The sequence below is a fragment of the Muntiacus reevesi genome, chromosome 18 (genome assembly GCF_963930625.1).
Source record: "Muntiacus reevesi chromosome 18, mMunRee1.1, whole genome shotgun sequence".
In the NCBI taxonomy this organism is placed as follows: Eukaryota; Metazoa; Chordata; class Mammalia; order Artiodactyla; family Cervidae; genus Muntiacus; species Muntiacus reevesi.
In genome coordinates this window covers 9188451-9200967 of record NC_089266.1, presented here as the reverse complement: position 1 = coordinate 9200967, position 12517 = coordinate 9188451, and the positions used below count along the sequence as shown (strand labels likewise).

The window sequence follows — 12517 nt, the reverse complement described above, 5'->3', positions numbered from 1 at the left end:
GACTTAGCACTCACGGAAAGGCAACGGGAAGCCCCTGGAGATACTAGAAAGCCAAAGGGAAACTTGGTGACTAGCTGAACTGTTTGAAGACAAACAGCTTTTTGGAATGTATCATATAGGAGATATATAGCTCTCCAAAACATCAAGCCATGTATAGCCGCATTCTTCCCCTAGTAGCCCAAGGTGCGGCAGCTCAGCCTTCCCCTCCTCCCTCTCCCCAAAGACTCCAAATGCTTTCCAAATAATTACAGCTAACATTTGTCGAGCATTCACTACGTGCAAGGCACTATTCTAGCACACTGCATGCACTGGCTCAGTCCTCACAATCACCCGACGAAGTAGGTACTATTTTCAGCCTGTTTTACAAATAAGGAAACGGAGGCACAGCTGGGGAAGTCAGTGGTTCAAAGTCATACAGTGACTGGGTGGTGGAGCCCAAACAGCAGTTCAGTTTCCTGAGTCAGCACTCAGGGAACCCTGCCCCGCTCCAGCAGGATGCACGGTGACCCTGCCTCTTCTCTGTTCTTTCCATCTTCCCCGTGCTCTTGGACCTCCTCTGTGCTCCCCCGCCAGTCACATACCCTCTGCCGCTGGCCCTTGGCAGACCCCAGGCTCACTGGGGTACCATGCTATTGACATTAGGACTTACCTGTTGCAGAGCTTTGCATCTCTCTAAGCAGACTGGGAATCCCAAGCTCAGGGGCTGTTTCTTCCTGCTTGTCTCTCCCACCCCCACTTCTAATCCCTTCTCCCCCCAAGAATGAATTATCAGAGTCTCATAGGACTGATCATAATGACAACCGCTCCTTTCACATGACACCCATCACTTGGGGGTCCCATGTCCCCTCACCTCATCCGCATCCCTGCAGGATTCACCCAGCATGACCGTGTTCCCAGCACTTTGCCCAGTGCCTGGCAAAAGCAGGCACTCAATGAGAGTTTGTGGAATGGATGAATGAACCTGACTTGTGTCAGAGCCTTATAATTTACAAAGCACTCTCTCATCCATTAACTCAAGGGCTATTCCTTGTGAGCCTTCCTTGTCCACGGGGCTCAGCACAGAAGTGGATAGTCATGGTGCAGCCTCCTAATCAATGGATGAGAAAAAGAATGAATGCCTGAGTCTACAGAGAAGGAGAATCCATTTCATTAGCCTGCAAATCTGGAAGGCAAAGACCAGGTCTTCATCATTATATTTCAATGCCCAGCACAATGTCTGGAACACAGAGTCCAATATTTGTGAAATGTGTTGAATAAATCAATTTCCCCCTCTGCAGAAGTAACAAGAAGACTTCCTCCTAATGACTGCTCTCCTAACAGACTCGGAAGGGAGAATTGGACTGAATTACTTCCATTTCTAGCACATCTTGATGTGTAGAATCTTTTCTTATCTTTTTAATCTCAGGTCTCTGATGGGAAAAGATTATTACTCCTGCTTTACAGATGGCAAAGCCAATTTCCAGAGAGGTTGGGTTGTCCTGCCCACAACTCATTTAGCCCTCTGACATCTGTGGGGAGAGAGGTGAATTCACAGAGGAGACAGCAGCAAATCGAAGGCGCGGAAAGGTGCCTATCAGCTCCCAGAGACGCCAAGGAGCCAGGTCTCCTGAGTTTTTCTCCCCCTTCCTTTCCTTATCTTCAGAGGCAGGGAGTCCGGGAAGAGGGCAGGGTCAAAGCTGTCAGCCCCCGCGTTCTGAGAGATGACAATCTAAGCGCCTCCTAAGCTGGTTCTCAGGTGTCCCCAGCACCTCACTGCCTGTTTGGGGTGCAGAAAACTTTCCATCCTTCATAAAGCTGGCCCTGGTTAACTCAAACCACCCACATCCACGCCAATGAGACCAAGGACAAATTCGTGTTCACCTCAAGCACCTCCTCTTCTCACCCCCGGGGGGAGATCGGACCCCCACACTTGGGGAGCGGAGGGGGAATATTCTAGGTGGTACTGGGGTATCTGGAAGTGGGCTGAACTGAAAACTGCTTTCCGTAAATTCTCCTCTGTTGGATTTTTTTATTCCTAGATCTAATTCCAGACTGTGATGTGAATTCTCCTGGGTCTCCCACCCTCGACAAGTTCCCCGGCCCCAGCTCTTGAGCCAGCACCCGCTCCGCCTCTGCGGGTTCACGTTTCAGGGCTTGTGGGGTGCAGCACAAAACTCCACTCCATCTCGCAGACCCCAGGGCGCCCTCTAGCGGACGCGGGGCGCGGGGTGGGGCCACCGCTCGCCCTCGGGCCCGTCCGGCTGCTTAAGGGCACCTGGCAGGTTTGGAGACTCAGAAGGACCACAGCGGTTGTTGCTTGCGTTTGTGTCTTTGGAGAGGTGGGAGGTGGCACCCGTGTCGGCAGAGAGCCTAGCAGGGGGCCGATGGACTGAGACCGGACAGCTGCCACGCAGGCTGCCTTCCTTCCACGCTTAGGACTCCCGGCTTCACCTCGGGAACAGGCCCACGGGTGACGCTCGCGCTTTCTCCCGCCCCCAGGCTTCCAGGTCCGGTCCTAGTTTCGAGGCCCGGCTTTGGGGGTGGGGGTGGGGGGGTGTCCCCGGTTCCCCAGAGGCGGGCACGGGCCTCCTGGGGCCGCGATCGGAATCCCGGACGGGCGCTGGTGGGGGCGAGGCGGGTGGGTGGGTTGGGGGTCTCCCCGCGAGGTCCGAGAAAAGGGGAGAGGGGGAAGCCAGGAGCCTCTCCCGCTCGGCCTCCTGGAACTGCCCGCGCTCCGGGAGCGGCGCCCCCGCCTCTGCCAGAAACTGGCCTTCTTAGAAGGGAGGGGGAAAGTGTGAATGAGAAGTTGGGGGCGGAGCGCGCGCGGGGGAGGGGCCGCTGCCAGGAACGCGCCGCCGGGGCTGGCGCCGCGCCCGCCGGGCCGCCCGGGCCGCCTCGCGTCGCGCTTTGTGTCTGCGCGCGTCTCTGCGGGTCCCCGGCCCCGCTCGCGGCCCGCCCTCGGCCGCCCGCGGCCCCTCCCTCCGCTCGGCGCGCAGCCTTTCATTGCTGCGAGTAGTGACTAAACATTACAAGAAGGCCGGCCGAGCAGTTCCAGGAATCGGGGGGGCGGGGCGCCGGGGCCGCGTATATACCCGCGAGCGCGGCCTCCGCGGCGGCTCCGACTCACACTCCCCGCGCCGCCGCCGCCGCCACCGCCGCCACTCCGGCCCCGCACGCAGCCCGCCCAGCCCAGCTCCGGTCGCGGCCCCTCGCCTCGCGCCCCCCCACCCCCCACCGCCCGGCCGGCCCGGGGGCGCGCTGGGGGCAGGGCGGGCGCCCCGGCGAAGCCCGAGGGACGCGCGCGCGAGGCCCCTTTGTGGACTTCGCGGCTGCCAACATCTGGACGCAAGGCGGGCCACCCACCGCTGGCCGCCGTGCCTTGGGGACCGTAGGAGGCGCAGCCCCGAAGCCAGAGACTTCGGTTTGGGACCAGGTAGGAAGGAGGGGCGCGGCGTGGAGCGGGGGGGTTGGGGGGGTTTCGCTAGTCCTGGGAGCTTTTCCCGGTTTCCCCTCCCCTTCCCGGGTCATTCCCGGCAGGGAGGGGACTAGATAGGGGGCAGAGCGGATGGAAGCCGGAGATCCCAGGTTCCCGGAATACCCAGGCTGGGGCCCTCCGGCTTCTCGGGTCCCCTCCCTACCCCCCCTCACCCCCCTCCTCATGCCTTAGATTTCTTTCTCCGTCCTTGCCCCCCCGGGGCCACCGGACTGAGCGGCGCCCAGAGCGTCCCGGGGGCCCTTCTCCCGCTCCCCACCCCGGCCACGCTCCTGGAGACCCAACTTCCGCGCCCGAGTTTCCCACTCGGCGCCTTCCCAGTGCGCGCTGGGGAAAGGGCTGCCTGGAGGCGGGGGCTGGGCGGGCTCCGTGGGGCGTCTGGGTCGGAACGGGGGCCGAGGCGAGCGCCTCCGGGGCAGCTGGTGTCCGGCCGCTCGGCAGGCAAGGGAGCCGGGGCGGGTCGGGCGCGCTGGAGGGTTCCGGGCACTCATGCGGCGCGCGCCTTCTTCCCCGCAGCCCCCCGGGATGCGGTAGCGGCCGCTGTGCGGAGGCCGCCGAGCAGCTGCAGCCGCCGCCGCCGCCGCGCAGATCCACGCTGGCTCCGTGCGCCATGGTCACCCACAGCAAGTTTCCCGCCGCCGGGATGAGCCGCCCCCTGGACACCAGCCTGCGCCTCAAGACCTTCAGCTCCAAGAGCGAGTACCAGCTGGTGGTGAACGCAGTGCGCAAACTGCAGGAGAGTGGCTTTTACTGGAGCACCGTGACGGGCGGCGAAGCGAACTTGCTGCTGAGCGCCGAGCCCGCGGGCACCTTCCTCATCCGCGACAGCTCGGACCAGCGCCACTTCTTCACCCTCAGCGTCAAGACCCAGTCGGGGACCAAGAACCTGCGCATCCAGTGCGAGGGGGGCAGCTTCTCTCTGCAGAGCGACCCCCGGAGCACGCAGCCCGTGCCTCGCTTCGACTGCGTGCTCAAACTGGTGCATCACTACATGCCCGCCGCCGGCGCCCCCTCGTTCTCCTCGCCCCCCGCTGAACCCTCCTCCTCGCCCTCCTCGGAGGTGCCTGAGCAGCCACCGGCCCAGCCGCTCCCCGGGAGCCCCCCCAGGAGAGCCTATTACATCTACTCGGGGGGCGAGAAGATCCCTCTGGTGTTGAGCCGTCCCCTCTCCTCCAACGTGGCCACTCTCCAACATCTCTGTCGGAAGACCGTCAATGGCCACCTGGACTCCTACGAGAAAGTCACCCAGCTGCCTGGGCCCATTCGGGAGTTCCTGGACCAGTACGATGCCCCGCTTTAGGGAGCAGAGGGGGCAGGGGTAGGGCGAGGGGGCCTGGGTCCCCTCTCCTCCATGGCACAAGCACAAGAATCCAGCCGCGAGAGTCCTGCAGCTCCCAGGGGAGCCAGGGGGCAGGGAGCCCCCTCCCGCCGGCCCTCCCCCCGCAGAACAGGGCGGGCGGCACCTGGAATGTGTTTGAGGGGAGCCGGAGAGCCACCGGAGCGCACCTCCCCGACTCCAGCGTCTCCGGAGGGGCCAGCTGGCCCAGGGGGACCACAGCAAGGACCGCAGTGGATTCTCTGTCCTCTCCCGCCTCCTCCACCCCGCTGCGCTTCCAAAAGGGGGACACCGCGGGGCGTGTTGAACTGTGAGAACTGCCGGGGAATCTTCGAACTTTCCAACGGAACTTGTTTGTTCTTTGATTTGGTTTAAAACAGAGCTTTAAACCTCAGCGGGTTGAGAGCCTGGAAAAGGGTGGAGGGGAGAGAGGGGGGAGAGGGGGGGAGGGGAGGGAGAGGGTGCCTCGGGGGCCCAGGGCTGCAGGCTGGCCAAGGAAATGGTCACTCCCCCCTCTCCTCTCAGGTCAGGAGGGGCGGCTGCCTGCTCCACCTCTGGCTCTGGGGAGAAGGGTGACCCTAAGGGGATCTTTCCGCTCCCCCCTCTCCCTACCCCTCAGATGGCCACCAGAAACACAGGTCCTAGAGTCCATCTAGTGCCCAAGAGCCCAGGGCCCTTCTCCCGTTTTAAGGGGGGAGTGGCATTGGGGGCGGGGAATGGATGGGCCGGTCAGTAGTTCTGAACCCACCCCTGCTCTGCCTTTCAGCACCTGGCGGGGTGGGGCTGGAGGAGATGGAGGAGATGAGCCACCTTTGACCCCAGACAGAGACGAGGGGGCATTCTACTTTATGCCCCCTGAGTAGATCTGGCTAGGAGATTTGCCTTAAATGCTCCCTGTCCCATGGATAGGGACTGGCACAGAAGAAGCCACACACTCAGCCAACCCCAGCAGAGGCCAAGGGATCCTCAGAAGGCGCCCAGCAGCCACTCACCATCTGGTGGTGGAGGTCGGAGATGATGGGGGGAGGCGGCAGAGATCCGCGCAGCTTTCCAGCCGAGCGCCGGAGGAATGCCATCCAGCCCAGTGGGTACTGGCCACTGGTGGGACCTGGGCTCTGGTCTGAGGCAGAGCCACTGGGCCCCCCGGCCCCTGCAAGACAGCCCTCCCTCCCCACTTTGGGGGACTGGCACCGGCAGGAAGTCATCAAGAGGCCCCGCCACCCAGCTGCTCGAGCTCTGCAATAGCACTGATAGTGAAAACTTGGAGGAATGTAGCAGCGATGGAATTACCTGGAACTGTTCTTTTTTGGGGAAAACCAAACACAGACGTTTTCTGTGTCAGGTATTGGGCTGGATGGGTCAGCTGTGTGTTGGGGTGTTTTGGTTTTTTTTTTTTTTTTCTTGTTATTTTGTTTGGATTTTGTTTTTGTTTTTTAATAATGTTTACAATCTGCCTCAATCACTCTGTCTTTTATAAAGATTCCACCTCCAGTCCTCTCCCCTCCCCCTACCCAGGCCTTCGAGGCTGATAGGAGATGCTTGAAGAACTCAACAAAAATACCAATCCAAATCAAACTTTGCACATATTTATATTTATATTCAAAAAAGAAACATTTCAGTAATTTATAATAAAGAGCACTATTTTTTAATGAAAAACCTGACTGGAGCCTTTCTCCCACCCCCCACCGCCCCTTCGGCCTTGCTTTCTCTTTCACCCACACCCACACGCTACATCAGAGGTGGCGGCCCTACCCCCTCGCTGCCCTGGTGCTTCTCGTGATGGAATCAAACTCTGGCTTCACGTCACTGACAAAGCGAAGGCAGCCACCTAGACTGTACCCGGGAGGGGTAATTCCTGCTAGTCTGATTCAGATCTGACCAGAATATGCAAAGCAAGTTCGAAGGAAGCGCTTCAAAGGGCTTGCAGGGAGTATGAACTGAGCTGTGGTCAAAGCTTTTAGAGGCTCCAAGCTATTAGAGGCGCTGGGCTCCTTGGCAGAGAGGTGTTCCGAGAAAGCCCAGAGTATGGGGTCCTGGCAGTGACCTGTGACCTCAGCACAGCCAGGACCCTGGGAGCTGGGGGGAGGGGCGGTCCCGATGCAAACCCTGCTGGCAGTGGGGCCCTCCTACGGGTAGGAACCCCACAGCCTGAGCAGTGGGTGGGGCCACCCGCCTCCCAATAAGAGCAGCCGTCTATTCACCTGTTTTCAGCCACCCCTACCAGGCAGGTGTTATTACCCCACATTTGCAGACCCAACTGTGTGTTTCCTGGGAGCAGGGACTTGGACTGGTCCCTTCTGATGCCTAGAACTGGTGCTCAGTAAATATTTGTTGGCTGAGCCTGGGGGCAGCCTTTTAGGTTCACGGAGGTTAAGCAACCTGCCCAAGGACACACCACTTGGGAATGTGGAGAAGACACAGGTTAGGAACCCAGGAGGCTTTGATTTTCCCAAAGCCTATGAATGCTCTGCCTCCCTAAGTAAGCATGAAGTCTATGCCCAGGGTTGCCCCTAGGTTGCGTCCCCCCTGCAAAGCCAAGAGTTTGGTAACCTCCTTCCCAACATGCACGCTCAGCACTAGGGCTCTGCGAAAACACAGACTAAAAATGCCTGTTCTGGGACACTTCCCTTCCATGCTTCTTCCTCCCCCAAGCCCCCAAACCTAACAGATGGAGAGATGAGTGTTCCCCCACCAAGTCAGGGGCCCGTTCCCTCATCTGCCTCGGATGCCTGAAACAAATGCCAAAGCCCTCTTCCTGGTCCCCGATAAGCTGCTCCAGGAATCAGTGTCCAAAAGGCAACTGAGAGTAAATAAACAAAATCGTTTTTCTTTCCCATTTCCTGGACTTTTGGGGGAAAATAACCTAAAGTGACAAAGGGCCAGACCAGGCGTGAGATCACGGAGTGGACAGAGCACATAGGAACCACACCAGACAGACTACCACCTCTGGGACTGGGAATGCGGACCCAGGCAAGCTCATCTTCCCAGAGCGCCAGGTCAGGTGAGGGGACCCAGTGGGGCTTGGCTCCCCAGGGCCTCCCAGGAGGAGGAGAGCTTGGGAAACTTCTGGCAGGCTCTTCCCCACCCCAAAGCCTGCCAGTCTGCCACCGTCTGCTGGCACGACAGCCTCCGTGGAACCTTGGAACCCAGAGCGTACCAAGGTCCCATCCCCATCCTCCACCCAGAAGGCAGCTGTACAGCCAGTGGCCAGTATTCACAGGGCACTAAAGGGGCTTCCCTGTGGCTCAGACGGTAAGGAATCTGCCTGCAACGCTGGAGACCAAGGTTCGATCCCTGGGTCAGGAAGATCCCCTGGAGAAGGGAATGGCTACCCACTCCAATATTCTTGCCTGGAGAATTCCACGGACAGAGGAGCCTGTTGGCCTACAGTCCATGAGCTCTCAAAGAGTCAGACACGACTGAGCGACTCACTTCACCCAAAGAAAGGGCCTGGTAGGGAAGTGGTTCCCTCACCACTTGGAAGTTGAACTCAGAAGGCGCCTGACTCCTTACCCTAGCTGCCCGTCCCACCCTTCTTCCCACAGGTCTCTCCATTTACAGACCACAGACTGGACCACCCTTCTGATTTGACAGACAAGTCAAACTGAGTCCCGAAGAAGGAAAGCAACTTACTGGAGTTCACACAGCAAGCTAGCTATTGGCAACACCAGGACAAGAAACTCTCAGCTCGCTCTGCTCACCAGCGCTTTTCTCTGTTTTTCCCTCCTCACCCCAACCCCTGTTGCAGAAATCTGTACTTCTCAATCCTTTCAGAGGCAGGCATCCCTCCTCCAGAGAACTTCATGGGGGGTCCCTCTGTCCTGGCCGCCAGTGGAGGGGTATGCCTGCTTCCAAGTTTTGCTAAGAAGCGTCCCACAGGGAAGGGGGTTAATTTTCTGCAGCTTGGGCAGGCACCCATGCCTCAAGAGGTTAAGCTTAGCTGGGGGTGCTTGGCCAAGACAAAGGCTGGAGATGCTCTTCCGCAGGCCCTGAGTTCAATCACCCTGCTTCAGGCGCTGCAGGAATTCACCCGGGAGAGGCCCTTATCCGCTCTCCGTCGGTGCTGTTTTGGGGCAGTCCGCCCGATGAGTTAAGAGCCAGGAACGGGAACTCTAATGCCTGCTCTAGAGGAGGGAACGAAGGAGGCCACAGACCGGGGAGCTGGAGACGGGAAATAAGCGGCCACGCGTGTCCTAGTCTAAGGAACGAGTAAGGATGTTCGAGATGGGGTACGCCGGGTACCAGGCAGAGGGAGAGCGAGAGAGACGGAGCGGGGCAGAGTCAGCCAACCGCAGAGGGAGCCGAAGCAGAGACAGAAGTCTGCGGGGTGAGGGACCACTTGCACAGCGGCGGACCGGCAAGCCCGAGACCGACGTGGGATGAGTCCGGTCCCAGGCGCACCTTCCTGCGCCGCGTCCCGCCCCCTCCCATGCCGGCGGCCGCCTGGCGGGCGGGCAGGCAGGCGAGCGCGTCGCTCTGGAGGACGGCCTCTGCCAGGAAGAGTCACTTCCCGGACACCGCGGGAGCCCTGGCGGAGCTATGCGAAGAATGTCCGCGCGGAGCCGGGCGGGTGGCACCTCCCGGGCCAGCGCCGCCGCCGCCGCCGCCCTGCGGAGCGTGCGCGAGGACAGCCCCCGCCCCCGCCACGCCCCCGCCACGCCCCCACCGCTGGCGGAGCGGTCACCATAGCAACGGGATTACAGGCGCAGAGTGCTGTTTATTCTCAGACGAGTGCCAGGAAATTCGGCCGGGAGGCTGCCAGGCGCACCTCCCTGGGGTGGGGGGCGGGAGAGGGAGGAGAGACGGGTGGACCGGCGTGCCCGGGGCTCCTGGGGGGAGGGAGGGAGGGAGAGAGGGAGGGAGTCCTTGGTCACTGGGGGGGTCACTGACCCCTCCGAGGGGAGGCCGCTCTAGACGCCCTGACTCTTTGCCAGCCCTGAGTGGATCAAGTTTTCCCGGGGGAGCCGAGATTCCCACTCCAGAACGGCAGCGCCTCCACCTCCCCCAAACAGGCTCACAGCCCCTGCCTGTCAGTCAGTCACTCACTCATTCATTCATTCACTCACTCAGCAAGTACCTATTAACACATCCTGTGTGTTAACAGGATTGAGCGTGAACAAGACAAAGCCCTGCTCCTGCTCTCCAGAGATTTCGTGCGAGTGACAGACACTAGTTAAAATGTAAATAAAATGAATAGACTGCTATCTGCGTCCTGAAGACTCATCTTTAAGCCTCATTTCCAGTACCTCGAACATCCACAATCCTGTCTATCCTTAGGCACAGTGACCAGCTTGTCCTGTGTTAGTAGCCCTGAGTGTCCAGGACATTTGATCACCCTTCCCTCGGGTCACACAATCATGTCAGTGATAGAGAAACTGAGGCTTGGATTACAAGGACAGTTCTTTCAGGGTGGTGGGGATCATTGGAGAGAGTTGGAGGTCCTACCGGAGAATCCAGGGCTCTTTTGCCTCAACTCTTTTCACCGCCCTGGGCTGCCCCCCCCCTCCCCAAGGCTCAAAAAGCCAAAGAACCACCTGCAGCCATCCCCCAGGGAGTGGATGAAATTGCTGATTCCCGGACTCCAAGCCCAGCTTTTCTGAATCAGAAGCCCCAAGGAGAGTCAGCAATCTCAACACTCAACACCACCTCAGGTGACTCTGAGACCACTCGCTGCCTTCGGGGAAGACAAGCCTCGGTCCTCCTCACTTCCTGGGACAGGGGATTTCCTCCTGGAACCTTGACTAAGCCGGAGCTGGGAAATCAGCAGGGAGGGAAGGCCCAGGCTCACCGCCCGCCCGCTCGCCATACGGCAAGTGCGGACAAGTGCAGCCCCGTACCTCTGCTGGGCTCCAGCCCCTGGGCCCCAGGCCGAGGACGGTGGCGGGCCGGGGGAGGAGCACGGCGCGCCTTCCCCCCAGTGCTGAGCCGTCCCAGCTGTGCTGTGCTGGGAACAGGCCAGGCATTTGTGAAACCCTGGGTTAGCCTGACCCACTGTCATGAGGGCTGCCTGTGGAAGCTGGCGCGGGGAGGGGGGTGGGGGGCTGTTCCCAGAAGTGGGGAGAACTCTGGACTTCCCACTCCTGAGTGCTCCGGATTGCAGCACAGCCTTAAGCAACAGCGGTGGCCTGGAAGGCTGCGCTGCAGAGAGAACCAGAGGCCCCCCAGCTCTCATCTGCAGAGAAGCCAGGACTCTTGAGTGCTAAAACTGCATGCTTTCCTCGTTAATAACATCACAGCTGCTGTTCCTAGTAATAATCAGGCCCAGCCTTAGAGAAAGGTGGAAAACCTAGACTTCAAAGAAGAGACACACAGGAGGCAAGTTCGGTATTTATATTACACAAGAAAATGTGTTTCCTCTCTTTCACCTCCCCTCCCCCAAGTCTGAAATCTTTCCATACAGAAAACACTGTGGTGTCCATAATATACAGGATGATGATGGGATAGACATGAAACATAAAATCCATGAGGACCGGTCCTCTAGAAGGCCTATGTGTATACAACCACAGGAGGTGCTGCTCACGATATGAGCTTTGTAGGTGGGGTCCCATAACATTGTACGATGGGGACTGTGGTGGTTCTGAGCTTTAGGGTGCATTAGTGCCTGATGCTTACCTGCCCAGTGCCCCCAGGGGATGTCAACGAGGGTGGGAACTCTCTTACAGGCACTGGGACCAATGCTGGAGAGACCACTGCTGACAGGAAGCATTTGGACTTCAAGAAGCATACATATAGTCTGAAAGGGGAACCAGACGTGAAAACCAAGAAGTATCCTAAAAAGGAATAGGTATAAAAATAAAATGGTATATAGGGTACAGCTGAGGGCCTCCAGGAGGAAATGACCTACAGTCCTTTCCCAGAAGAGATGACTCTGATGGTGATGAGAAGTAGCAGGTGTTCTCTCAGCAGGCGTGGGACAACCAGGCATTCTAGTGATTAAAACAGGGACATGGCCAAAAAAGGGAAAAGAAGACTTTGGGGAACTTCAAGAAGTTTGCTGTGTCCCCATCAGGCACATCCAGGCCAGGCTTATCTTCTAGAAACACTGCTTTCGTCATCACATGACACACACAGTCCTTCCCCATAGGATGCACACTGCTTCCCGGGGTGCTTTCCTCTAAGCCAGGTCCAGTATATTCAGACTCTCATTCTCGAGGAAAGCTCATTGTTTTCAATTCCCCCACCCATTCCACCCCTCACAGGGAGACTTACTTCCTCCCATCAAGGTGGTCTGCCCACCTGCCCACCATAGGCTTCCCACCTGTGAGCCTGGTTCATACGGGGGTCATCCCACCAACCCAGACAGTCATTCTCCCTCCTTGAATTCTGCCTCTCTTCCGTGGTTGCCAGTTTCTTCCAAACTGGACCATGAACTCTTTGAAGGAAGAACTCACTCTTATTCATTCCTTCAGCAATAATTTATTGAATGCCTACTCTGTACCAGGCACTCGATCTTCACAAAATCTAATAAGACGGGGTCACGGTGCCTGGTTGAAGCCCACCAAATGCTTGACCCCAAATGCTTGACTGTACAAAAGATCTTTACACAAGGGGTTTCTGGAGTCGTTAAAATATGATTTCAATCATTTACAACTTTTATTTTGGGAAGCAAAGAGGCATCTTTTATTTTGAATACGTTGCATTTTGTTTCTTTCAAGACATCTTAATATGTTATCTTACTCCTACCTGAGGCAGCCCAGATGAAATATATT

General features: G+C 58.3%; 1 protein-coding gene across 1 annotated transcript; it reads left to right on the top strand.

Annotated features, from left to right (window-relative positions):
* The first annotated feature begins 3014 nt into the window (after positions 1 to 3014).
* SOCS3 (suppressor of cytokine signaling 3) lies at positions 3015 to 6464 on the top strand. The gene is made up of 2 exons (XM_065910529.1): positions 3015 to 3412; positions 3989 to 6464. Exon 2 carries the CDS (start codon positions 4083 to 4085, stop codon positions 4770 to 4772), a length of 690 nt encoding a protein of 229 aa, XP_065766601.1. The 5' UTR covers positions 3015 to 3412; positions 3989 to 4082; the 3' UTR covers positions 4773 to 6464.
* Positions 6465 to 12517: the final 6053 nt, after the last annotated feature.

Coding starts and splice junctions, on each gene's coding strand:
- SOCS3 (XM_065910529.1), top strand. CDS start 4,083: ATGGTCACCCACAGCAAGTTTCCCGCCGCCGGGATGAGCCGCCCCCTG.